The 27,038-nt window shown below is 41.9% G+C and overlaps 1 protein-coding gene across 8 annotated transcripts in view; it reads right to left on the bottom strand.

Moving 5' to 3' along the window:
* FREM1 (FRAS1 related extracellular matrix 1) overlaps window positions 1-27,038 on the bottom strand; it is a 285,770-nt gene that overhangs the window by 136,959 nt on the left and 121,773 nt on the right. For 6 of the 8 annotated variants that reach the window (XM_047830267.1, XM_047830262.1, XM_047830266.1 and 3 more), the window contains 4 exons: window positions 12,724-13,244; window positions 8,040-8,134; window positions 5,611-5,912; window positions 4,043-4,239 (listed from right to left, as the gene is read on the bottom strand). In XM_047830267.1, coding sequence (XP_047686223.1) covers window positions 4,043-4,239; window positions 5,611-5,912; window positions 8,040-8,134; window positions 12,724-12,999 — 870 coding nt within the window. In that variant the 5' untranslated portion in view covers window positions 13,000-13,244. Of the gene's footprint in view, window positions 1-4,042; window positions 4,240-5,610; window positions 5,913-8,039; window positions 8,135-12,723; window positions 13,245-14,766; window positions 14,785-20,475; window positions 20,488-27,038 lie in introns of those variants that run through there. The other 2 variants (XM_047830269.1, XM_047830268.1) reach the window with 2 other exon arrangements.

Genomic DNA, 27,038 nt, shown 5'->3' with positions numbered 1-27,038 from the left:
GAGGGGCAGACAGAGAGAGAAGAGAGACTCCCAAGCAGGCTCCGTGCGCTGTGACTGCCGTGCCCAACACAGAACTTGAACCCACGAACCATGAGATGGTGACCTGAGCTGAAACCAAGAGTCAGAGGCTCAACTGACTGAGCCACTGAGGAGACAACTAAAATTTCAGATTGCATAAACAAAGGTGGGGAGATGGGCAATCTAGGAGAAAGGATAAATAGGACTGATCCTCATCATATATAGGAAGGAGCCAAAAGACTCATTTCATTTTTTGTCTTAAATATTAAAAACTTAAGTTAAACAATGTTTTCAATTTTAGAACTAAATCCCAGTAAAACATAAGGTCAGATAAACGACTTTCAAATAAGTGAAGAAAAAGGCATAGAAAATATAATCTACATTACAAGACAAATTTTTTTTTAGTTAGCAAGAGAACATAAAACAAGATGACAGAAAAAATATATACCCATTATTATAAAACCGTAGCTTATATTCCCATGTTCAAGACAAATATTCTGAAATTAAATAGCTAATTACTTATGCCTTATAGGAGAGGCATTTAGAATAAAATTGCATACAAAGATTAAAAGTAAAGGGACAATCCAAGGTTACCATGTAAAGAAAAAAGCAGAAGTGGTCATATTACTTTCAAAGAAAGACGAATCAAGGCAAAAGGCATTAAAAAAGGACAGCGTGGGCAGTTGATATTGATAAAATAGACAAGACAAGGATTCTTATAGGAATCGTTATATTTAATATTATTCTGGCCAAACCAGTGGAGAACATAGCAAAAATAAGAGGAATAATTACTGAAAAAGAAAGGACAAAATTATCATCATTAGTGAAAGATATAATTATGGTCTTCAAAAGCCCAAAGAATTTAAAAATTCTTGGAATAATTGAATTCAAGAAAGAAGCCAGATAAAAGAAAATTATACCAAAAAATAGCTTTCCTATTTATCATCAGTAACCAATGAGAAGATATAATGGAGAGGAAAGTGCCTATTCATAGTAATTTCCCAAAAGCACACTGCCTTGGACAGGCCTTAATAAGTATGCTCAACTTACACGAAGAAAACTGCAAATTTTACAGAAACACGTCAAAGAACATTTGCCTAGATGAAGCGAGATCCCTCATTTCTGGATAAGAAGGCTCAGTACGCTAAATGTTCTAATATTCCAATTACTTCCAAAATAGCATACAGTTTTAATCCAATCCCGATAAAACTACTTAGGGCTTGAGAACTACGTATAGGTGAGAATGGGTTAGGAAACTTTGAAGACAAGTGATAAGGAAGAACTTGCCTGTAAAATACTGAAGTGTATCATTGCCCTTTTATATTTAGAATGAATGATACTGGCACAAGAATAAGTAGGCAAATCTAAGGAACAAAAGAACTAGCCTTAAAGTCATATACATAATATTTTCTATGCAATAGAAGCAGCATCAAAAATCAATGAGAAACAGGTTAGTTCTTCAATACCAAGTGCTGAAATCTGGGCTACTTGGGAAAAAAACTGTTCCTGTGTTTCGCAATACTATAGAATTCATTTTGGGTAGATTACAAAAACAAATGTAAACAAGACATCCTTAAAAATCTAGAAGAAATTATGGGTGAAGAGTCATTTAGTTACTTGATGAGAATGGACTGTACAGGCATAAAAATGATAAAATAACAAGATTTTAAAACTTCAAATATAGTATAAATTCAGTTGCATGAAACGGAATCAACACTGTTGTACCTGTCTCCTTACCATGTGTATAAGTGTGTGTGTGTGTAAAAAAGGGTTGAAACATAACTCGTTCTGTTTTCTTATTGTGCTTTCTACGAGGTTTTTAAAAATTATTCTCTGCAGTGAGCATATTGTTTTGATATTCATAAAAGAATGTGTTTTATGACATGCCAAATTGCCTATGGAGTAAGTTAATTAATAAAACAAGAAGGTCATTTAAAGGGGTAAAATCCCAATCAAACTGATCTGAAAATATAAACAAACAAAGTCCTAACTCAATATAGAGATGTAAAAAAAAAAAAAGAAAAATCAGTCAGGGGAGCCACCTAGGTGGCTTAGTCGGTTAAGTGTCCAACTTCGGCTCAGGTCATGATCTCATGGTCCATGAGTTCAAGCCCCGCATCGGGCTCTGTGCTGACAGCTCAGAGCCTGAGGCCTGCTTTGGATTCTGTGTTTTCCTCTCTTTCTGCCCCTGCCCTGCTGGTTCGTTCTCTCTCTCTCTCTCTCTCTCTCTCTCTCTCTCTCTCTCTCTCTCAAAATTAAAGAAATATTTTTTAAAAATTTTTTTAAAGGAAGAAGAATCAGTCAGGAAGAAAAATGGGTCTAATTTTTTTAATGGAGATAAGAAATCAATAGAAGTGAAAGCTTTGTGCCAAAAAGACAAAAAGACATCTACAGACAGGAGGCCTAGAATTTAGTCTTGGCTCAGTCATAAGGCCACATATGTATGGACAAGGCATGCAATTTCTCTGGCCACCACCCTACAAGGGGTTGGGCTACACCAGTCATTTCCAAATGTAGCTGATGACCCATTTTTTCCTGGGTAGCTTCTTTAACTGGCAAAACATGCATGGTGCTTACTATGTGCCAGGTGCTTTGTAAGTATCATCTTGTTTATTTCTCTCGCTTACTCTCAGAAGTAGGTTCTCTTATCCCCGTTTTCAGGTTTTAAAACCTGAGACATAAAATCCAAAGTCAGAGAGCTAGTTAAATAGACATTTGAACCCAGGCAAACTGGGCCCAGTGTTCATGCTCTTCGCTACCGTGAGGCTCAGAAATCTATCCTTTAAGATTCTCCACGTTATTTACCTAATCAATTTGACCAGACCATCTATCTCATTCTAAAATTCTATGATCTTACTTTATTATTTTCTTATCATTTCTTGTCTTATCAATTCCTTGGCAGGGGTGGGGGGATAATAATGTTCAATATCTGAGTTTCTTAGGAGGAATCCTAATGAGAAGTCAAAGTCTGAAAGATGGAGGTCTTTCATGAATGCTACCGTGGATCATCTTAGGTCAGCATGAAGTCTGAGCTGTTTTAGCTGATGCACAGTTGCTCAGCTAACCAAATAAACCAATTCTAGAGTATATGAATCAGTGGAGTAGCATGTTCAATATTTCATATAAATTGATTTCATCTTCTACCTTCATGTCAGTGTGAGGTCAATAGAAGGGAAGGGCGGGAGATTTAAAAGAGATTGAACGATGGAAGAGGCTTCGGGGGACTGCCTGTCTCTTTGATGACCTAGTCCTCCGTCTCAAAGTCTGAAAGAATGAAAAGGATATAATCCACTATACTCATAAAAATGGGACTAGGTTTCCCCTTCTTCCTAGTTTCCCATGGACTTACCTAGTGGATGTGTGCGCCCCCTCATTTCCTCTAATGGGGGAAAAGAGGTTCTATAAAAGAAGGGGGAAATGAAGCCTCAAAGAGAGGGTGCTACAAAAGATCAAATGACAAGCTGAAGAATACCGAAGGGGGAGGAGGAAGAAGAAGGGTAGCATGTAACTGGCCCCAGTCCTTCCTCCATAGCCTTAGTGGTGGCAGAGTTAGGAGAGTCGGGGAGGAGAAATTATAGACTGACAGTCTGCACAAAGGCTCCATCCAATTTTAAGCACTCACTGGCAGAACAAGCCTATAGTTCTTTTTTTTTTTAATTTTTTTAAGCTTTATTTATTTCTGAGAGAGAGAGAGAGAGAGGGAGACAGAATGTGAGTAGGGGAGACAGAGAGAGAGACACAGAATCCGAAGCAGGCTCCAGGCTCTGAGCTGTCGGCACAGAGCCTGACGCGGGACTCGCTTGAACTCACGGACCGTGAGATATGACCTGAGCCGAAGTCGGACGCTTAACCGACTGAGCCACCCAGGCGCCCCAACAAGCCTGCAGTTCTCATGCGTCACTGGGCAGTCCCACCCGCAATGGCCCAGGAGCTGTCTGTCCCGGCATGGCAGTCAGCACGAGCAGCTCCATGGAGGTGGCTCTCTTGCTGCGGTGGGGGACAGACACAGAAACCCGAACTCTACCTTGTATACGATTTTACTCCTGCCATCTGTGAGGTCCAGCCGGATGGAGATGTAATCAATGTTGGGAGAAGGGGGGTCCGTGTGTTGGTAACGAAGCCCCATCAGCAGGAACTCCTCACAGCTCACTTTGATACTTCCTGCTTTCTTCAGGCCCAGGCTACAGCTTCCACCTGGACACTTCAGGTCTGTTCCCAGTTCTAGAATGGACAGCACTGAATTAAGAGAGTCACTTGAGCATGACTGTGAAATGTAAAAAACTAATCCTCCCTCCCATGGATACTCATTCCCTCTCGCTGCCTCACGAACACCCTCGTACACCCTCTAGTCATTCACGGAGAGGGCTGGCATTGTTCTAGAACCCTGTTGTTTCTTTTACTGAGAAGAACAGTTGACCAGTTGTCTCCTGAGATCCTTGCCCACCAAAAGTCACACTGAGAGAAAAAAAAATCATAAAATACATGTTCTGGTGCTTGAATATCCTTGACAGATAGGCCTCTGGGTCACGACTGCCTCCCATCGTCCAGCACAGGCCTTCCTTCACTGCATCCGCTTCCATGGCTTCTTCATGTGGGCTCTCTGAGGCTGTTCTACTTGCTGAAATTCTCTCCCTGCTGTGCTCGTCACACCCTCAAGTCCAGACACCCTTCCAGGTCCGCTTAGTCCTTTTCTTAACCCCCCTTTAAATACTCTGTAACCACCTCAACCAACCTGATCTCTCCCACTAAAAACCATAATCATCTCTGCCATAGTCTCTCTGTCTCTGCCCGGCTTCATAGTTCACTCTTGTGGGGTAAATGACACACATAGGCCACTCACGTTTCCAGTGGCCTTCTGTACATTCCCCTGACGTACAAAATGAGTATTCTACTTCTTAACCAGATGGTTGTGAACCCTGAACAAGAGCACTTCGTGCGCTAGCCTGCCTTTAGCTGTAAATTGTGGCCCAAATTCAAGGCATTACTGTGATCGTGATTATCCCTTCTATTTCTTGGCCTTCCCATAATGCCTAGAATACTATTGTGCATATAGGAGGTGCCCAAAATATACTGATGAAATGAAAAACAGAAGGAACATTGTCCATCAACTCTTCCTGATTTAAACCATGGCTACCGCTATGCTCTACATCAGACTTATTCATAATCAAACAGTATTTAATAAATACACCAACTACTCTCACAACCCCTGCCATTGCTACCATGAATGATAACAGCTGACAATTACGGAGCACTTGCTATGAGCCAGACACGGTGTGAACCACACTTTGTGCACGGGATCTCGTGTACTCCAGCTTTCCACAACCCTGTGAGGCACCTACTCTCCTTACTCCTTTTACAGAGGCTTGATGCAGTTAAGTAACTTACCTAAAATCACCCAGGAAATAAATAGCAGAGGCAGTTTTCAAACCCAGGTCGTATGGATCCCCAAGTCATACTCTTCCCCACTAACTGACATGTTTCAACCAGCAACACATTCTTAGATCAAGTCCAACTTTTTGTCCCAGTGGAAAATGACTATTTCCAGATACATCAGTTCTCGTAACATTCAGATAGGTATTCAAACATACATACGAGATTCAGGGAAAAAACTGTGCGGCTGATCTCCACGAGGTTTTTCTGGCCGAGGCTCCAGCAGGACCACCTGACCGTGGGCTGGCAGCCGGCTGCCCACAGGATCCAGCCTGACTGTGCACTCCAGGCCGGCCGCCCCCTCATAGTCAAATCTGAGCACGTTCTTATCAATGGCTCGGGACAGGCCATAGAATTCGGACACCTCCAGTACGTTGTTACTCATACGGATGATGTTACAGTCTGGTTCCAGGAGATAGACCCGCAGGATAAAGGTTTCCATGAAGGTATCCGTCTCAGTAAATCTGTGGAGAGAATGGAGCAAAGGCAATATGTACTGGTGCTCAGATACTTCTGGTATCTGTGAACTGACTTGCTTTGAAGCTTAAAGATTGCCTTTATAAGAGTTTGGATTTCTACTCCCAATCTCTGTCCTTTTCCGTTCATCTCCTTAGCTTGGTGTCGACTCCCTTTCCCGCCATCTCCATCCCCAGGATCTTTCTTTCAACACCTTCTCTCAAACCCGTCATCCGTACTGATATGTAATGACTTCTGGGAGCTCAGAATCTCACTCCCAGCACATGTATCATTTAAGAGTATCAAGCTCATGCAGTTTATGGACCGAATTGTGATTCAGGAGTGAAAGGGTGAGGAGTTTCTGCAGCATCAACATCTTCTTGCTCTTCAGAAACCCACGAGAGGCACTATCAATTCCATTTACAGGTGAGAACAGCGAGGCACAAAGGCCACGTAGCTTGCCAAAGGGGCCGAAGAGGAGGTGAGGAGGGAACAAGCATGTTCTCTGATTTTTCTGCCTCCACCTCCTCTGAATATTCTATTTCGAATGTCCTCGAGACCAAGAAGAGCAGCTCCTCTGCGTCAGCCCTTCTCCGGCCCTGCTCCTGCACCCTCTGCGCCCCTTGGAAACTCCAGGAGTGGGAGCAGTCAGAACTCATCAGCTTCTCTAGCCCTTCCAGGCAAGCTGTCCGAAGTTCGTTTTCTAACTCTGCAGTCGTAGAAAGATCAAACCACCACCCAGTGTGCTGGTTATAAGGAATCCTCGGGTATTGTTTGTTTTTTTGAGCACAGCATTTTGTTCCAGCCTCTCTTTCAAGACTTGTTTTGCATTACAAGTACCTACCCTTATTTTGGGTCAGCCTAGGAGCACGTAAAGTCCATGTATCCTTACCTTTGGGTTTCCTATGCCCAGCGTAGGGCCGTGAGCTATAGCAGGTGATCATAAATGTCTATAGGATGATTCACTGTTCCAGCGTCCTCTACAAAACGCTTTGTGTTACAGTAGTACTTCAGGGAAATACACACTAGGATATTTTAGCCAAATATTCATAACAGCAACAAAAATAAGTAAAAAAGTATCTAAAAGCCTATCCCATCTACTGAATTGTCAGTCACCTCTATGAAGTGAGTAATACCATAACCATGAGCTTCCTTTTTAAATTAATTTTTTACTGAGCTATAATTCATATACCCTCAAATGCACCTTTTTAAAGTATACAGCTCAGTGGTTTTTAGTATAGTCACAAGGTTGTGCAACCATCACAACTATCTAATCCCAGACCGTTTTTATCACGCCAAAAAGAAATTCATAGCCATTAACCGTCACTCCCCATGTGCCCTTCCCCCGCCCCTGGCGACCACTAATCTGTGTTTTTGGATTTGTGTTTTCTGGATGCTGCATATAAATGAAAAGGTATGTGACCTTTTGTGTCTGGCTTCTTTCATTGAGCATGATGGGTTCAAGGTCCATCCATGCTGTAGCCTGAATCAGATCGTCATTCCGTTGCATGGCTGAATACCATTCCAGTGTATGGATATGCCACATTCGGCTTATACATTCATCAGTTAGGATTTCAACTTTTCAGATATCACGAATAATGCTACAGTGAAGATTTGTGGACAAGTGAAAATATAGGTTTTTATTCCTCTCATTGTACATTTAGGAGTAGAACCGCTGGGTCACATGGTCACTCTGCACTTAACTTTATCATTGATTTTCTTAACACTTCTATCATTTAGTATGTTTAAAATTAGAAGCTACTGTACTACTTATGAACTAAGCGGCTGATAATCAGAATGAAGAATACCATTCAGCTTTGGAATATATTTTCCTGCTTCTCATTAGGAATCTGTATTTTGCAATTTTCACTTCCTGTCAGAAGTAAGAAGGTGGATCACCGGAGGTGATCCCCTGAAGGGAAGCAGGACAGAAATTTGCTACAGAAAAGCCGCCAGGAAGATGATACAAATCAAGGTAATTGAAAGTCAGCTATAATTCTTGCCTCATCTACTTAGGTCCTCAATTTCTACTGATGACTGTCTTCTTTGGAATCTAGTAACTAGCCTCATAATAATATATATCTATAGAAATAAAGCCTTAAGAAGTACACAGAACGGTTATGTGTGCTGCTTACCTGTAAAGTCTAAGCTTCACTGTGTCTTCATCAAGAATCGGGCAACCATTGTGAATATACTTTACTTCATTAGGAAGGAAATGGCAGTCAAAGACCTAGTTCATGTGAAAAAATGGATAAATATTTGTGAAAAAAAATGGTACAAGATTTGATTTTTCTGGCAGTGGAATACTGCCTGGGGAAATTATGGCCTGTGAGTGGGGTGTGCACATGTGTGTGTGCGTGTGTGCACGTTGTAACCACCACCACCCACTGTGCCCCTCTACCCGCCCTTGTGCCCACTCACCATCCTGCTTTCATACAGATGTGTCTTATTTTGAGAATATCGAAATTATGAAAATCTAAGCAGATCAAGCAGATATATTAAGAAGTAATTATCTCTTGATACAATGATTTTTATAGTCTATAATACACTTAACATATGGTTCCATTTGGGGTGCCTGGGTGGCCCAATTGAGTGTCTGACTCTTGGTTTCGGCTCAGATCGTGATCTCCCGGTTTGTGAGTCCCGGCCCTGCGTTGGGCTCCGCGCTGACAGTCCAGAGCCTGCTTGGGATTCTCTTTCTCTTCTCTCTCTGTCCCTCCCCTGCCTGTCCTCTCTCTGTCTCTCTCGAAATAAGGAAATAAGCTTTAAAAAAATTTAAATATGGTTCCATTTATCAAAATATTATACACCCACAATGTTCAGGGGTTCATAACAATTGAGTTAGAGAGGTCTACCTGGGTGTATGCATGAAAAGGCATGCGTTACCCCTCAAACACACTGTATTATAAATATTATGCAGTTTTTCTTTTCCTTTCATTTCTTTCTTTTCCAGAGAGCACTTTCATATTCAAAATTGGAACCACTGACTATGGACAGCGTTGGGGTTGATCGGGGCCAAACACGACCCACACGTGTTTCTCATACACTTGCAAAAGGCTGTGTTATTGGTTACATAATAGCGGAAATGGTTGATGAGACACAGAGCAAACTAAAGGTAATTTCTTGTATTAAATAAAATTATAATTAACTGTATCACCTCACTCAGAACCATTAAGGAAATTGCTCACTGTTGTGTTTGGGGAAACCTAATTTTTAAAAGAAGAATTTTCTATCCCCATCACACCATGACTCTTGCTCTGCCCAATCTCATTTGGTAGAGGATTAAGAAATACCCTTGAGGCATTCGCACACCATCACTGTTGAGTTCATGGTGTTTAGCTCATACTTTGTCACAGGCTCAATCATTTACAGACATCATCCTCCCTGAGAAGACTTTATTACTAATACCAATGATCTTCTTTTCCCACAGACATCATTGGTTCCTCTTTTTAACTGACAACAAGGAAGGAGATAAAGGAAAGACCTTCCCCATATCATTGACAAATAGTCATGGTGATAAAGGGACAATCTGCTTTGTTAAAAGAAACATCTGTTTTATGTTTCGTAATATGTTTTCCTTTTATAAAAGGCGACAACCATAATTGTCCATAAATTTACCAACTAAAACAAAGGAGAGCTAAATCCTTTTCTAATTACTGTCTAGCCTTGGTTTTTTCCACTTCAACTGCTTTTCAATTACAATTTATAATTAAATTGTCACACATTCCTAACTCATTACTCACTTTAATGACAGTAAACTGGTTTAAACTAGAGATGTTCTCTTACTGCTGTATTTCCTAGTCAAAAAAAGCAAGCTCAGCTCTACACTGAGGTGCTTTCCACCCAGGAAATTTCTTGCTTTGAAACAGGTGTGAGAAGTGCTGTGCGTGAGGCAGTCTCATCCTAAAACATGAGGAAAACATATTGCCACCGACCTTATCTAATTGACTATATCAAGAGGGTTACCTAAACAGAAGGTACTAGCATGCGCCAGTTGAAATCCCTTTCCAAATATCCAATAGGAAAATGAACCTGTTGGTCCTAAGACAAACTTCAGTAATGAAATGAAAACACTAATTGAACAGATGTTAAACAAAACATTTTCTCTGCAAATCAAATAAAACCGTTCATTACACAGTGGGGTGTTGTTAATACAGTCATCTTGCTAGAAATGGGTTCACATAAGCCTTGCTTTCGACTTACTGGTAAGTGCTATTAAAGAATAATGTTTAGGCTTTGTGGGTGTGCACACGCATTTGGCTATGCTTAATTTCAAAAACGCCATAAGAAATAAATCCCTGGGGAGGGCTGCACTGAAAATAAGCACACATTCCAAAAAAAAAAAAAAAAAAGCCAGACTTTACTTAGGAATCTGGTTTCTGTTGAAAGTATCATCACAAACGGGGAAGATCACCTGGCAATTTGAGAAACAAAGTTTTCTGGATATATAGGTTTCCTTATGGTACAAAATTCTAATATTTGGCAGAAATATAATCAAGTTCCACAGTTCAATGGCCTCTTTTTTCACACAATAAATTTTAGAAGCTGTAAGTCACACATTTTCTGTAGACCATTTAAATCCATTTGAGACGCCAGGTTTACCCACGGAAATGCACTCACGGAACATTTTCTTACACTAAGCCACAGCACACGAGGGGACAACCTGGGACTTTTCGGAGCCCCGTCCCCAGCCTACCCATCCAGACTTGCCTCAACCAGGCAGGCATGTTGTTTCTGCTCCATATTCTTCCTAGTAACTGGATTTTTGCCTTAAAATCTGAGAATGTTTGGAATGGAGATGACTTGGAGAACTATTCCGATCCTTATGAGAAAATAAGCGTTTCACCTAGTTGTAGTAACTTAGATCCCTTTTTGCCCTCTGGTATCGCAGAGCCGGCCAAACAGTGAAGACCGTTAAAATGGCACCAAAAATAAATAATGGAGACAGTTCCGTTACTTTCAGAGAAAGTACTATATGTGTGTGTATAAGTCACAGGCTATTTGGGACTGGGAGAGGATACGTCTCAGAGACTGGCTTAAGTAACAGTATATTCTCCCCAAATTGCCATGCTTGGGGCCAGAGCTGAATACAGATGGACCACAGGTTGCCCCAGTGGGCACCAGGAAGAATTGTTTTCTCTTCCCCCACAAGATATTCAGCCTCACTTCTAAATAAATGTTGAACAGTTTTTAAAAATACGTTGATTGGAAGGGTTCCAAATGATGAGTTCATCAGTCTTTATAAGGCACCCACATATATCCGTGCAGCTCTAGGATTAGGGTCCTACATTACTCTCCACAACTCCAAGGAGGTGCTTTTAACTCCGGAAATTGGGACTCCGTTTTCTGCAGCTGACTTATTCATGTCACCCACTCATTGCATTAAGCACATCTGGGCTCTGGATATGAGCTATCCCAGGTCTCTCTTCCTTCCCCAACTGGTAAGTTCCAATCAAACACACTTCCACAGTCCAAGTTATGTTGCAATTACCAAACACTTGGGAATACAACCCCTTCGGAGGGAGGGCCATTATTGTGTACCGACGGGTTTCAGGTGCCCATTGGATGCTCGGACTTACAAAAGAAAATCTCCTGGGAAATTGGAGAGAGACATTTGGTTGCTATCACATCAGGAATACTCCCTAAGTGAGAACCCTCCATAGAATTCTGATAGGTTTCTGAATCGGACTGTACTCTGAGTGCAGTAAAGACGTCCATTTGAGTTAGCATCTATCTAAGTCTCGCCAGCCCATCTCTACAACATCTAGTACCACTGTTGAATAACTTCCTGCAATATGATTCTTTAGCCAAATGGAGACGAAGATTCATGTTCACAGTTCACAAATAATGGGTATTTTTCCAGAAGCAGCAGCAGCAGCCGGTGCTGAATATTCTCAAACTTGTCTGCAATGGAAGTTAAACCACAGTAGGAACAAGTAAGGAAACCAGAGCAATTTCCTATTTTGTACAGAGATAAACTCCTACTTTAAGCAAATACAATATAACGCAGACTTTTTAAAATCCAATGGATTAGAAAGTAACTCTTCATCCTACAAAAGGACTGTGCATAGAGTACTCTTAAATGACAAGGTCTCCAAGGTCTTGACTAAAGGGAAATATTTTTTTGACAGACATTTTTAAAGAACAATGAATATCTATTTTTTAAATTTGTTAAATGTTTATTCATTTTTTTGAGAGAGAGAGACAGAGACAGAGCATGAGTTGGGTAGGGGCAGAGAGAGGGAGACACAGAATCTGAAGCGGCTCCAAGCTCTGAGCTTCCGGCACAGAGCCCGGATGAGGGGCTCAGACTCGCAAACCGGGGCCGTAAGCGAACCGTGAGATCATGACCTGAAGTCGGACACTTAACTGGCTGAGCCACCCAGGCACTTTGAAGAATAGTGAATATTTAAAGTGAAGTATTTTCACCTCTTTTTTCCATGTCTGTCCTCCTACTTAAGGGAACGTTCAAGTGATGGACAGAGATGAAAATGTCTTCACGTTTTACTTTTGCTATCCTGCGGTCACAAGTGTGGCCGAAAACACATCTTGAAATCCTGATGTCTTATCCAAAGGCACCCTGACTAGCAATGGATGAAGTCACTCGGGGCAGGAATAATCCCATAAAGACTGACCATATCACACCGCACAAGAGACTGTCCACTCCAGCCCTTGGAAGGCTGTCACTGCTTTGTTTTCTGTCTCTGTCTCTGTCTCTGTCTCTGTCTCTGTCTCTCTCTCTCTCTCCCTCACACACACACACACACACACGCACGCACACACACACACACTCAATAGAAAATCTCAGGTACAACCTACCTGTGGAGTGAGTTTCCCAACCCTCTGGGTCATTGGCTCGTTCATCACGACTTCTACTTTGCAAGCATCTTTCTCCTTGGGGATGGCAAACTTCAGGTCATCCCCCAACAGGAAGGCAGAGCTGCCCTTCATCACCCTGACCCCACGGTTAACACTGATGAAGGTGGGGCCCGCCCAGCCCGGCAGCAGCAACAGCAGCAGCAGCAGCAGCAGCGGCGGCAGGGCACGGGGCCCTCCCCAACTCCGAGAGCTCATGCTGTCAGGGGCCAGCTCCATTTGTCCACCGGCGAAATCCCTTCAACAAAGGAGGGCTTCTGTGCTTCCCCCAGGGATGTTAGCTCATAGTCCAAGGGGCAGGGCAAGGGGTCCCGACAGTGTGCCCCAAGATCTTAACATGCCCCTTTCATTTCAAACTCAGACAAGGAGGCTTTTCAGGCAGTCCCGGGGCTTTTAATAAAACTCGCTGATCACTCCTGACAACGCCGGCAAGATGAATGTGCCTCCCAAGTGCTTTTCTAATCCTGCAAACGAGAGGAGAGGTTGGAGGGAAGCGACAGAGAGACCAAAAGGTTTGTGCAGCTATTCAAAAGATCCCTGCCGGCAAAGGCATCTTTCAACCCGCCTCTAAGTTCAGCTAAATTAAAAACAAATAAACGAACTTGACCTCCAGCCCATCTGAAAGGCAAGGAGGCCGGTTCATTACGCTGCCTGTAACTCCCGCTTCCAAGCTCGACATGCCCCAGTTGGGATGTCACTTGTGTGGTCCAACAGGAGCTAGCCAGCCTCACTGCCCAAGTGCAGTGTTTGGTCACCGCGTTCAGAGGGAGTTGAGCTCTGCTCTGTTTCCTCGTCAGTTCAGTGAGAACTACAGCCTAATTTGTACAAGAGAGCTGTTGGTTATTTGCACACTGTTTTAAAAGCTGATTAATTCTAAATCATCTCTAGCCAGGTAAGAAACAAGCCTCCTAATCTGTCGCCTGCCACAGTTATGACTTTGCTGGGCAAGGAGACACCTGAGAAACACTTGGGTGGAAATTGGAGAACAGATTCGATCTTCTAAGTGAACATTTGGACTTCTGTTTACATGTAAAAGGGAGTAGGGATCAAGTTACATAGCTTCAATAGATACAGCTAACTCGGTGTATACACGCATATTCATATTATCTATGATGCTAATTACATTATAATGTACTGAATTTGCACAAATGGGGTCTTTGTTTCTACTTCAACCGCTTTAGAATTTCAAGATTATTTCTCTATCTTCCCTAACAACAGACAAGACTCTACCAAGTACAATGTATTGCAATATATCCTTAAGTTCAGGGTATGATTGGGTGAACCAATGGTGGTTTCTTATGCCCGTAGGGGGTCTTTACATTTTAATGATGTCAATCAATTTCTGTACCTAACCAATGGATACTGAAATAAATGTCTGATCAAAAGATGTACCCACAAGTTCACATCTCATACATCAAGGGAAGACTCATTCCCTTGTCATTGTTTGAAACCTTTCACTTTTCAGGTAGCACGTGACACGTGTCACCTGATATCTGAGGGGGGTGTACACTTTATAGAGCAGCTTTTTTTTTTTTTTATGGTGTCAGTCTCAAACTGACTCAAACAGTTCCCACACTCCCACTGACAGTGTTGGCCACACTCCGGCTGAATTAGGTTGGCTTATTTGGGCACAAACGCAAACCCGGTTGTTGAACCTTCATTACAAAGTCAACCTTGGTTTCAATGCGCCTTCGGCAACCAAGACTACTCAAAAAATGCAGCACGTTCAGAGAGAAGAGGGAGATGCCATGCTCTGCGCACCCCTCTTATCTCACTATTACCTACCTCCCTTCTCCTTTACTGCTTCTTCCCTGATCCCCTGACTTTTTAATGGAGGGAGCTTAGGGTCCAGTCCTTGGACATGTTTTTTACCTACCTTCACACCCTAGTGATCTCATTCCTTGGCTTTAAATACCTCTTATATGCTAATGAGTCCCAAATTTATATCTCTAATCTCCTCCCTTAATTCTGGATTCCATATGCCACTGTCTATACGACATCTCCCTAGGGACGTTTAACGGGTATCTCATTCTTTGTGTCGCCAAATGTGTGCTCTTGGTTTTCCCTCCCTCCCTCCCTCTCCCAGATCTCAGTTAATGGCATCCAACTTTCTCAGTTCTTCTCTCCTTTGTCTCTGTGGTAGGTCTACATCCAAACAATAGTAACAAAGTCCTATTGTCATCGCAGTGAACACGCCTTAGGGTGACCTCCAATAATCCCAGCCTCCTAACATCCAGAAGCTCCTTCACCTTGAGTGACAGCAGAACCTGTGAGGCTTCCAACCAACAGAATAAGGCACAGGTGATGGGATGTCATTCCCATGGTTACACTATGTAATGTAAGAATCTCCGCAGACTGGGGCTAGAGGCTCTCCTGTTGAACTTGAAGAAGCAAGCCTCCGTGAGCTCCTGTGTCAGAAGGAAATGGATTCTACTAACAGCTTGAATTAGCTAGGAAGAAGATTCATCCCAAATCAAGCCTCCAAATAAGACTGGTGCCCAGGGGTGGCCGTATCAGATTCTTGATTTCAGCTCAGGTAATTATCTCACCATTAATGAGATTAAGCCCCAAATGGGGGTCTGGGCTGACAGCGTGTAGCCTGCTTGGGATCCTCTCTCCCTTTCTCTCTTGGCCCCTTGCTCGCTCGTGCTCATGCTCTCTTTCTCTCTCTCAAAATAAATAAATAAACATTAAAAAAAAAAAAGACTGGCATCCAGCGGACGCCTTGAATGCAGCCTGAAGCAGGGAACCCAGGTAAGCTGTGACCAGACTCCTGACCAATGTAAACTGTGACATAAGAAATCTGTGTTGTTTTAAGCCATTGCATTTGTAGGAATTTGTTTACACCGCAATATAAATTGAATGCACTCATCTTCAAAACACATCGTGGCAGCCATGGGTCCTATTAAATATTACTTGGGTCATTTCCACACCCCAAACATCCAATGGCTTCTCATCTTCAAATAAAAGCCATGAGGTAACAATGTATATAACGTTTCTCCCTTACTCCTCTCTTCTCATCTTGTCTTCCCATCACTTCTGCTCTGGCCACACTAGTATCTTTGCTTTTCCTCAAATAAATTAAGATTAGCCTTTTCCTCTTGCTCGCATCCAGACCCCTCCCATTTGCCGTTCCCTCTGGAACATTCTTCCCTCAGATATCCTTCTTCCCACCTCACCGCCTTCCAGTTTTCCATCAAATGTCACATTTGCACCGTACCACACCTAACCACCCCTTAGTATGATGACACTCCCACCCCCAGCATCCTTTTCTGCTATGTTTTTAACCTTAGCCCTTCTAACCATCTAACAATTCATTTGCTTGTTTGTATTTTTTGTTACTGTCTCCCTCATGAAGGTGAGAAAGTTTATCTTTATTTATGGATCTATTTTTATGATTCACTCCATCCTGCTGCCCAGATTTGAGGATGCTTCCTTGCACACAAGAAGTAGGGCCACACCATAGGCTAGCAGAGCTGTGGACTAGAAGGGGCCTGGATCTCTGGGACATTTGCAAAGTAGAGTCACAGACCAGCCCATTCTTCCAGAATTTTACATGGCAGAGAATGTAAACTTCTTTCTTGTTTAACCGACTGTTATTTGGGGTTTATTTTGGTACTCATGACTGAACTGTCAATCACCTGAGTTTTCAAGTTTTTCTATTAATTTAATTTAGTCACTCATCAGCTAAATATTGTGTCTTCTCACCTAATAGCATATGGGACCATAGCTTATTCTAATTATATCATATTAAGTACACAGACCAAGATCCTAATGTTTATCCATAAGGAAGAGATAAGAGAAAGAGGAGGAAATCTGTTTCTGTGGTTCCCTGAGCCACAATGATATGAAAATAGTAGACCTGAATTCCAAAAATACAGATGCGAATTTGATCCTGTTATTTTTTTTCTTACTATTTTTTTTTTTAATTTTTTAGGGAGAGAGAGTGCGAGTGGGAGAAAGGGGCAGAGAGAGAGGAAGAGAGAGAATCCTAAATGGGCTCCACGCTCAGCACGGAGCCAGATGTGGGGCTCGATCTCACAACCCCGGGATCATGATCTGAGCAGTAATCAAGAGGCAGACGCTCAACTGATTGTGCCATGCAGATGCCCCCAAAGCTGGATTCTGATGAACATCAGTTTCCTCTTTGAAAAATGGAGCTATCCGTCCTCTCATTTCCAGTTTCCCAGTGAGACCAAACAAAATAATCCACATGGAAATATTCTAGTTATTAAGCCCCATACAAATGTAGCATTATTTTTACAAAGTATATCAAAGGAATAAGAGTAAAGCTTGTCTGGAGAAAAACAGAATGGCAGGACTTGGGCCTTGGTGAAGACAGCAGAATCGGGCTCAGCACAAGCCAAACAGAGTATGCTCTACTCACATTCTCGTTTATTCTTTTTCTTCCTCGTAATCTTAAGACACGCTCTAGTAGTAAAAACTGAATTCCAATATTTCGGAAACAACCTGAAGCAACACAGCTGGGAGGAAATGAAGGGTGCAAGAGTGATAATTTCCAAGCTCAAAACCAAACATCCCTCAATCAAAGGGGCCTGGATGAAGTTTGCAAAATTAGGCTCAATGAAGATCAAAAAGAGCATGCTGTATTGATGTTTTATTTACATTTGAATTTTGCTCTTGTATTTTTCTCTTGGGGTTGGGGAAAACCAAACACGTGGACATTCCGTGGAAAATACGGCTCTGATTTTTCACTTGAAGAAGGCAGCAGAGGAGGGAAGAGAGAGGATTCTGATAAACAGATGGAGAAGAAAAGAGCAAACAACCAAACAAAAGCCACAGAACAATTGCAAAAGAAACCAAGGCTCTAGGGGCGCCTGGGTGGCTCAGTCGGTTGAGCGTCCGACTTCGGCTCAGGGCATGATCTCGCGGTTTGTGGGTTCGAGCCCCGCATCGGGCTCTGTGCTGACAGCTTGGAGCCTGGAGCCTGCTTCGGATTCTGTGTCTCCTTCTCTCTCTGCCCCTCCCCCACTTATGCTCTGTCTCTCTCTATCAAAAATAAACAAAACGTAAAAAAAAAAAATTTTAAAGAAACCAAGGCTACGAATCACACAAGGTTTCACAGATGATGCTGGGTCTTTAATCTCCCCCCAAATTAGATGGCAGTAATTATCTTGTCTCTGATACAAAATTACAACATCCAGAGGTAACCAACATTTACTTGACAAAACCCTGACATAGCTCTTCTTGAGAACCCCATTTTCTGGTCCCAGCATAGGGCCAAGTCCGATCCTGAGAATACATCTGCCCGCAGCCTGCTCAGCCTGCTGATATGAGCACCCACTTGGGGCAGCGGAATCCATCGGAATCCATCGGAACACTCGAAAGTAGAAGCAGAAAGGTGGCTAAATTCTTCCAGGGAGCTGGTAAACTGACTCTTAGCCAGTTTAGATTTAATTTCACCCTGCAATAGCAACAAATCCTGTCTCAGCTGGTTTGTGTGGTTCAGCTGCTTCTCAGCATTTCAAACTCCTGATGTCATGGCTGCAAAGACAGTCTGTTCTTACAGACCGTGTCCCACCATTGCCTTTTTCCTTTTTGCGGAAATCAGGTATTCTAAGTAATATCTGTACCAGCCAATAAAAAGGAGTGAAAAGAGGTTCTGAAAAGTGGTGCACCACTTGCCTTTGAGTGCTTCCTTATAAAAATTCAAAACTGTTTCTGTAATCAAACTTTCTTTCTTGGTAAATTTCCTGAACAGAAGAAAGTAATTTAGTAACATTTCCTGGTGGAGGGGGGTAAGGAATGTGAGCTAGTATTTACTTCATAATTACACATTGGGTTTAACCTGAGGAGCATGTATTCTTTATGTTAATAAAAAAACAGGATGCTCCTGTCACTTATCTAAGGTATTCTGTGCACATCAAGAGAAGAATGGATCCTACCTGTATTCCCCGGCTCTCTCTGCAATGGAAATGTTCAGTGGTCAGTGACAATGATGTGCCTGAAAAGAATCATATTTACCACTGCTCCTCTTTAAAATGTTGCAATCGTAGCTACACAAGGTAAGGGATGTACCTCCCTCCTCTTGCACCGGCACAAGACTCCATCATAGCTGTTTCTTTGCTTGCTTTGCTGTTTGCGGGACTCCTATGTGTAACCTGATACTCTTCTCAGTGATCCAGGTAAGTGTTACCAATTAAGGGAAGATGATGTAAACAATGGACCCTTTTGCCTTCCCCATACTTGAGGCTATTACCTCCTGATTCACAGCTTTAGCTTTTACAAGTACCCTCAAGTCTTTAAAAATTAAAATAAACCTGAAAGAACGGAACCCAATAAGCCCAAAGAAAATGAAAACGCTAATTCAAAAAGATATATGTACCCCATGATTACTGCAGCATTATTTACAATAGCCAAGGTATGGAAACAATCCAAATGTCCATTGATAGATGAATGGATAAAGATGTGGTGTATAGATAGATAGATAGATAGATACACACACACACATACACACACACACACACACACACACACACACACACACACACACACTGGAATATTACTCAGCTATAAAAAAGGAATGAGATCTTGCCATTTGCAACAACATGGATGGAAGTAGAGGATACAATACTAAATGAAATAAGTCAATCAGGGAGAGACAAATATCATATGATTTTGCTCAGATGTAGAATTTAAGAAACAAAAGAACAAAGAAAAAAAAAGATAAACCAATAAAAACCAGACTCTTAAACAAAGAAAACAAACTGGTGGTTGCCAGAGGAGAAATCAGTGGGGGGATGGGTAAAACAGGTAAAGGGGATTAAGAATATACGTATTGTGATGAGCAACAGAAATGTTGAATTATCATATTGCACATCTGAAACTAAAATAATGCTCTATGTTAATTACACTTCAATTTAAAAGTAAATAAATAAATAACGAAACTGAGTGCAAAATGAAAACTATTAAGGTGGATTTAAGTTAAAAATAGCCAGTTCAGAATCAACCCATTCCCACCCACCCAAACATAGAGAGATGTTGATATCCTTGCCTAGCATGGGGAAGAAAGCCAAGGAGATTTTTCTAGCTTCTACTTCATATTACAATCTTGAAAATACCAGTCAGAATGAACTTAGAAGCCATCATGGAATTTTTCTGATGGATTTTTTTTAATCATCACTATTTTCACCCACATCAATTTTCAAAGTGGTCCATATAAATTGAATGTAAAAGTTTCAAGTGAAAACTTGTAGCTGGATATAATTATCCATAGGACAACTGAATTGAATCCAAATCATATGTGACAGAAAGTGATTTCACTGAGGAGCAATGAACTGGCAGTCAGGAGAACTGTGGCCACAGAGAACAACCAGCTGTTTTGCGTTTCAGTTGAGGAAATTAAGACTTACACGGACTTCACCAAAGTCTTCAGATCCACTGCTTCCTCTGACCTGAGCACCCCCTGGGAGAGGGAGAGAAGTCTAATTGCTTCTTGTTACAGGCAACCAGGAGTTTGCCTGAGGTCATAAAGGAAGCAGGAGAGCCTGGGGGAATCAACCCTTGGAGTCCTTGGCGAAGGGCTCTTTCCTCCAGTGCATGGCCAGCTCGTCCTATTCTCTCCAACAGAGAGCAGTGGACTCAAACCACAGAAGAAGCGCTGGGAAGACACAGACTTAAGAACGGTTCTTCTGAGAAGCTCATGAACTCTGATGGAGCTCTAAATTGTTCAACGACCCCACGAGAGTGAAAACTCCTTGGCAATCTTGTCCAACTCAGGATTTCCAGAGAGAATTCTCTCGAATAAGGAGAACGGACTCATACAGTAGAAAGAAATAGCTTGTGGCTTCTACGATTGTTTTTCTTTAACAAATTTTTATCTTCCTTTTCTCATTTTTTGATTACCTACTATATACAGGCACTAAGCTATATTCCTTACATATATATGTATGTTTTCACGTATTTCGCACAAAATCCTACAAAGCACTTTTGACTTTCTGATTGCATAGACAATGACTTACAGAAGTGACATAATAATCATAATAAGAACTAACATTGATTAAGTGCTTATTAAGGGCTAGGCATTGTTCAAAGTAATACATATATCATCTTTGTTTAATTCCTCAACCGTTTTTTGGAAGTAGACAGTGATTTTACAGATTTGGAAAAGGAGGTGGAAAGAGGTTAAGTAACTTGCCCAAGGTCATGGGCTTGAGTCTGTGTCTTTGTGACTACAACCTAGTTTGACCTATGCGCTTAACAACTGTTATACATCACAACAAAATCTTACATTCCTTGCAATTGCTTCACTAACCACCCCTCCCCCGGGGTCTTTTTCTTACAGCAAGCAAACCCTCAACAATTTTCTTTATAGTTCCCGACAGCAATTGATGATTGTGGCCCGAGTTAGCGTTTCACTGGAGGCAACGTTCTCTCAAAGAAGTAGCTGTGACTTTAAGAGCAGATAATGAGTGCAGTGCAGCTGTCTCCCAGCATCTTAGTGCTCCAACTCCTATCGCTTTGAGCACAATTTAAAGACCTCAAGGCAAATAGGCCTCCTCGAAATTCCAGTCTATTACATCAATAAAGTATGTGTTGATTCTGTTTATAACATTCTGCTTCCTCCACTTTGCAGTTTTTTCTACAATATAATCTAAATCACAGAATGTATGGTTTAGCAGAAACTTGAGAAATCAAGAAGTCCATATCCTTCAGTTTCTTTATTTTATTTGCTTTTTTTTTTAATAACTTCCTTTTGGGGCGCCTGGGTGGCTCAGTCAGTTAAGCATCTGACTGGCTCAGGTCATGATCTCGAGGTTCGTGAGTTCAAGCCTCACGTCAGGCTCTCTGCTATCAGCACAAAGCCCACTTCAGATCCTCTGTCCCCTTCTCTCTCTGCACCTCCCCCGCTCACGCTCTCTCTCAAAAATAAGCATTTTTTTCAAAGAAAGAACATAACCTCCTTCCATTAATATAAAAGATATGTATTAGCTAAAGGATAAAAACGCAGAAATACAAAGAAAAGGAAAAAAAAATTCACTTTCCCAACACCCAAAGAAAACATCCTTAGGTTTTCAGATATATGTCTATATACATATAATTTTTAAACTTAATTCAAATCATACTCTAAAAAGCGTGGCCCATCCTTTCCTATTAACATAACATTCTAGTCTAAGCATTTCCCATATTATTAAACATTCCTTGTGATCTTACTTTTCATCTGTGCACCATATCCAGGCCACGGATATACTATGATTTCTACCGTCATTCCACTGTTATGCTGAAGAAGTTACCATGTCAGTAGGTTGTGATGAAAAATCCTTAATTACAAATTCGTTTATTTTTCTGGTTCTTTCCTTTTGATAGTTTTCTAGTAGTGGAATTAAAAGCTCAAAGGGTGTAAATGTATTTTGAAGTTCCTGATGTGCATGCTTCCTAGAAAGATGGTGTTAATCTGATACCCTTACCAGTCTTGCCCACAGTCCATTTCATCCCTTTAATCTGTGCTCGCCTCCCAAGTGAAATGTGGGATCCTGTCACTATGTAACTTGCATTCCTTTGCTTACTTGAGATTTTGCTTTTTCTTTCTTTCTTTTTAATGCCCATTAACCAGTTGGATGTTCTCTTCTCGGAGCCCCTTCATTTTACAGAAGAAAGAAAGTCCCGTGGCAGAAGTGACTTTACCAATGTTGAAATAAATTTCTAGGCACAAGATGGAGCCTCTGCTGCCCAGGATGCCACGTCAGCAAACCGAAACTTAAAGAATTTTCGCGTCCCTGTAAATGCTCTGCTTGACCAGAAACGCAGTATAGTCAGTCACCCCAACCCCCAAAGGCCAAGCCAATTCTGAGCCTTCACCCTAATTGAGGCGGACTACGTGGCCCAGGCAATCAGATATTTTCTAAGTGTTTCTTCTTGTTCTCTATTCTTTATCCTATAAAAGCGTCTTGCCTTCTGCCCCATTTTGCAGTTCTCTGAAAGAAGACTGTCCACCTCAAAGCGCGTTAAATAAAGCTCGTTTCCTATCACCTAAACCGTCTCCTTTCATCGGTTTTCAACGCCAAGGTTACACAGGTATCTGGATGGAGACCAAGCCTGGATTGGAATCTTCATGCTAACATCCAGACCACAGCAATGTCCACTATCCCATGCAGCTCGCTTAAATCACAGATGCTCAGTCCAGAAATATCCCTTTCAGTACTTTCTTCCCAGAACTCAGCACACCCTGACAGACTCCCAGAACTGTGGAGAGAAAGCCTTCCCTCAGGCTATGCTGTCAAGACCAAGGTTGCAAAGATAGATCTTTGACTACCACACAAACTCATTAGGTTTCCATTCTCAGATTTTTCAACAGTTCACTGTCTACCCCACCAATAAAGGCCACATTTGCAAACTGTGTTTCTCAAAATACACATTTTGGAGATGTTAAAAGTTTTTCACAAAAAAAGTCTTCTATATCCAAATATATCTGAAGCACAGAATGCTAAAGTTTGTGTGTGTGTGTGTGTGTGTGTGTGTGTGTGTGTGTGTGTGTGTTTTAAGATTCACAATGTAATATGAACATATCAGAGGCTCTAAGAAGTCCTGAGGGGAGAGAAAAAAAAAAACTTTAAGCACAAAGTCTGCAAACATAGAAAACCCTCCCTGCCCCCATACAAAACCCAGGTTCTTTAAGAAATCACTCAAGAAACACTAGGCTAGAGAATTAAAAGGACTGAAATATAGAATGGCCACATGGTATCTCCAAAATTTCTGGTCATACCCGATAAATCCATACTTAATGAATTTACATCACAAATCCAAATTCCAGGCCACTCTTTGGAAACCAGACATCTGGCCTTTCTCTACAAAGACCTTCCACTAAAACTACCTTCAAAGCTGGAGAAAATGGATGGCAGAGGGAAAAGGTTTTGTGCTCTTGATTTACAGTTGTTTTTAATGACTATTGAAGTTTCTTAAACCATCAAAGGCACTTCCTTGAAGATTAGGAAGTGGCCATAATTTACATTCACTTTGCTTTTAGCCAGAGGGCTGTATCATGCAAATTTTCACAACAGCTTGTTTTAATTGAATAACTTAAACAGAAGGAAAAACACATTCACTGTGGTTGGCTATACCTGTTCCTCACCTGGGATTAACCAGTATACCCACCCAAACTCACTCCTAGGACCTTCTCAACCTGAGTGCACAGGACTGAAATTGGTTTTCCTCTTCCTGAGTGAATTCTGGATCTTCTAATTCACAATGAACCACCCAGTTGTGCAAAAGTAAGATTCTTTTTTTTTTTAATGTTTATTTATTTTAATGTTAATTTATTTTTGAGAGAGGGAAAGAGATAGAGTACAAGTGGGGGGGGGGGGCGGTGAGGGGCTGAGAAGAGCCAGAGACAGAATCCAAAGCAGTCTCTAGGCTCTGAGCTGTCAGCACAGAGCTGGACGTGGGGCTCTCATTCACAAACTGTGAGATCATGACCTGAGCTGAAGTCGGATGTTTATCCCACTGAGCCACCCAGGTGCTCCTAATGTTTATTTATTTTTGAGACAGAGAGAGAGAGAGGGAGGGATAGAGAGAGAGAGAGGGAGACACAGAATCAAGAGCAGACTCCAGGCTCTAGGCTGACAGCACAGAGCCTGATACGGGGCTGGAACCATGAACTGTGAGATCATGACTTGAGCTAAAGTCGGACGCTTAACCGGCTGAGCCACCCAGGCGCCCCCCCAAAAGTAAGATTCTGTTAAATTCACGTTTAGTCATGTTCAGAAGTCATCTTCTTTTTTTTTTTTTTTAATTTTTTTTCAACGTTTATTTATTTTTGGGACAGAGAGAGACAGAGCATGAACGGGGGAGGGGCAGAGAGAGAGGGAGACACAGAATTGGAAACAGGCTCCAGGCTCCGAGCCATCAGCTCAGAGCCCGACGCGGGGCTCGAACTCCCGGACCGCGAGATCGTGACCTGGCTGAAGTCGGACGCTTAACCGACTGCGCCACCCAGGCGCCCCCAGAAGTCATCTTCTGAGAACAATTCCCTTTTTAAAAATACATCCTGGTTCTCTGTTTCAATAGGACAAATTCATTTCTTCATTCATAGTACAAGCAATTGTCCAATACCCAATTTGTGACAAGGGCTAAACTAAGGATTACAAAGACCAAAAAAAAAAAAAACCTCTTGCTCTTTGAGAGTTTATAGAGTAATAGAGAGAGACAGACATATAAATTATGAATTCAAAAAGAATGGTAAATGCTATAATGGTGGCACGCATTGTGTGCTACAGGAATAAGTAGGAGGGTGGCATTTGGGACTGGGGCTAGGGGAGGTCTACAAAGGGAGGGAGCTAAATTAGAAAGAACAAATAGGACTTAGAAAGGTGAAAGGGGCATGTTGGAAGATGAAGAGAAAGAATGTGGCGCGGTCAAAGAATCACCAAGTAGATGTTATGTCGGAAACACGGTTGTGTAAATGAATGGAGAGGCAACAGACACCTAACACTTAACTGAGATATAACCCCTACCTTTGAGAAACGGAGGTCTGCAGGAGGGAGATTTATAATCAAGTACTTTACCCTACAAAATGATATTGGTACAATAGCGTGTGAGCAAAATGCTCTAATGAGTTTATCAAACACAGCAGGTTACACTTAAAGAACTTGTACTATTCGAGATGAAATGCTTCATCATGAAAAGGATTGCCCAGACATTCAGAAAATGACTACCCAGCATCGCTCCTTGCGCTGTACTACAATAACCTTGATCATCCTCTCTGCGTGCCATTGCTAATGATAAAATCCAAACTCACGGGTGTCTGGTGCACAAAAGAGGCCAACTATCACAAATAGTCTTGTTAAAAGATCTGCTGAAACGGAAATGTTTTCGATGACCTCAGAAACTAGGTGATGAGTGATAAAAAAAAAAGATGTAATGTCGTTTGAGCCTAAGTCCCACTACATCAAAAGTCATAGACTTCTAGGGTTGGAAGGAGCTTCTCCTTCCAAATTTTACTTGCCAACATGATCACCATCAAGTGTTAGGCATTAACTTGGCATCTGACACTGTTTCAGTGGATCTAATTTTCACAACCAACTATGGAGCGGATTCTATTCTAAGGATTCTGATTCTAAGGAAACAGATAAGTAATTTGTCCAAGGCAAATGCTAATAAATGATTGAGCTGGCATTCCAAACCCAGCAGACAGGCTCCAAAGCCCATGTTCCTGATATACATAGATCCAGGCAGCTAGAAGATCCAGACGCTGGTTCAAGAGTACTCTCCCTGGGATGGGGCCTTCCAGCATGCGGGCAAAGCCTTCAGTCAGGACAAGGTCTTCAAGTGAACATCTCTTGCCATCGCCTAGCTACCTGCACCCGTCCTTCTGGGAGATGGGGGTCATTACAAGAAAATGAACGTGCAATTCTTTTTTTTTTTTTTTTTTTTTTAATTTTTTTTTCAACGTTTATTTATTTTTAAGACAGAGACAGCATGAACGGGGGAGGGGCAGAGAGAGAGGGAGACACAGAATCGGAAGCAGGCTCTAGGCTCTGAGCCATCAGCCCAGAGCCTGACGCGGGGCTCGAACTCACGCACCGCGAGATCGTGACCTGGCTGAAGTCGGACCCTTAACCGACTGCGCCACCCAGGCGCCCCTGAACGTGCAATTCTTAAAACCAACAAATAATTAAACTTCACAGGACTCTAACGAGTCTTGCCTTTCTTCTCTGCTGAGGATCTTGGCACAATTTGCACGTTAAGCCATGATCTATATATCACTTTTTTTTTTTACAAATATTTGGGTTTTTTTTCACACATATTTGTTTCTTGTAAATGACTGTGTAAATATAGGACAAGAGAAGGAGGAGGAGGAAGGGGGCAGGGAGGGCTTAATGCTTTGCTCTAGGATTACAGCTGAAACGAAAGGAAATGCAATAGTGATAACCACAGAAGCCAAACTATAAGTCAGATCCACCAGATTTCTCCTAGTTCCACTTCTTCCTTGAACAAGGTCCGTATTCTTCCTTTGCCTGTTTCCTCACCTATACAATAATTGATACCTTTCAGGGTCATTAAAATAGTTAAATGTGGTAATGTATGTAAATGTATTATGGCCCAACCAAAGCCCCCAGTCACATGCGCGCGCGCACACACACAGAGCAAGGCTCAAAGAAACTCAGTCCCCTTTCTTACCCTTTCTGCCCCAGGCCAACCAGAGTTTTTTTCTAAAACTTATTGAAAAAATTACCACTGTAATGGATACAGGTCATTAAACATACATCAACACCCATAGAATGTACAACATGGCAAGTGAA

Source organism: Prionailurus viverrinus, chromosome D4, assembly GCF_022837055.1.
Source record: "Prionailurus viverrinus isolate Anna chromosome D4, UM_Priviv_1.0, whole genome shotgun sequence".
Taxonomy (NCBI): Eukaryota; Metazoa; Chordata; class Mammalia; order Carnivora; family Felidae; genus Prionailurus; species Prionailurus viverrinus.
This window is presented reverse-complemented; position numbering and strand designations above follow the sequence as displayed.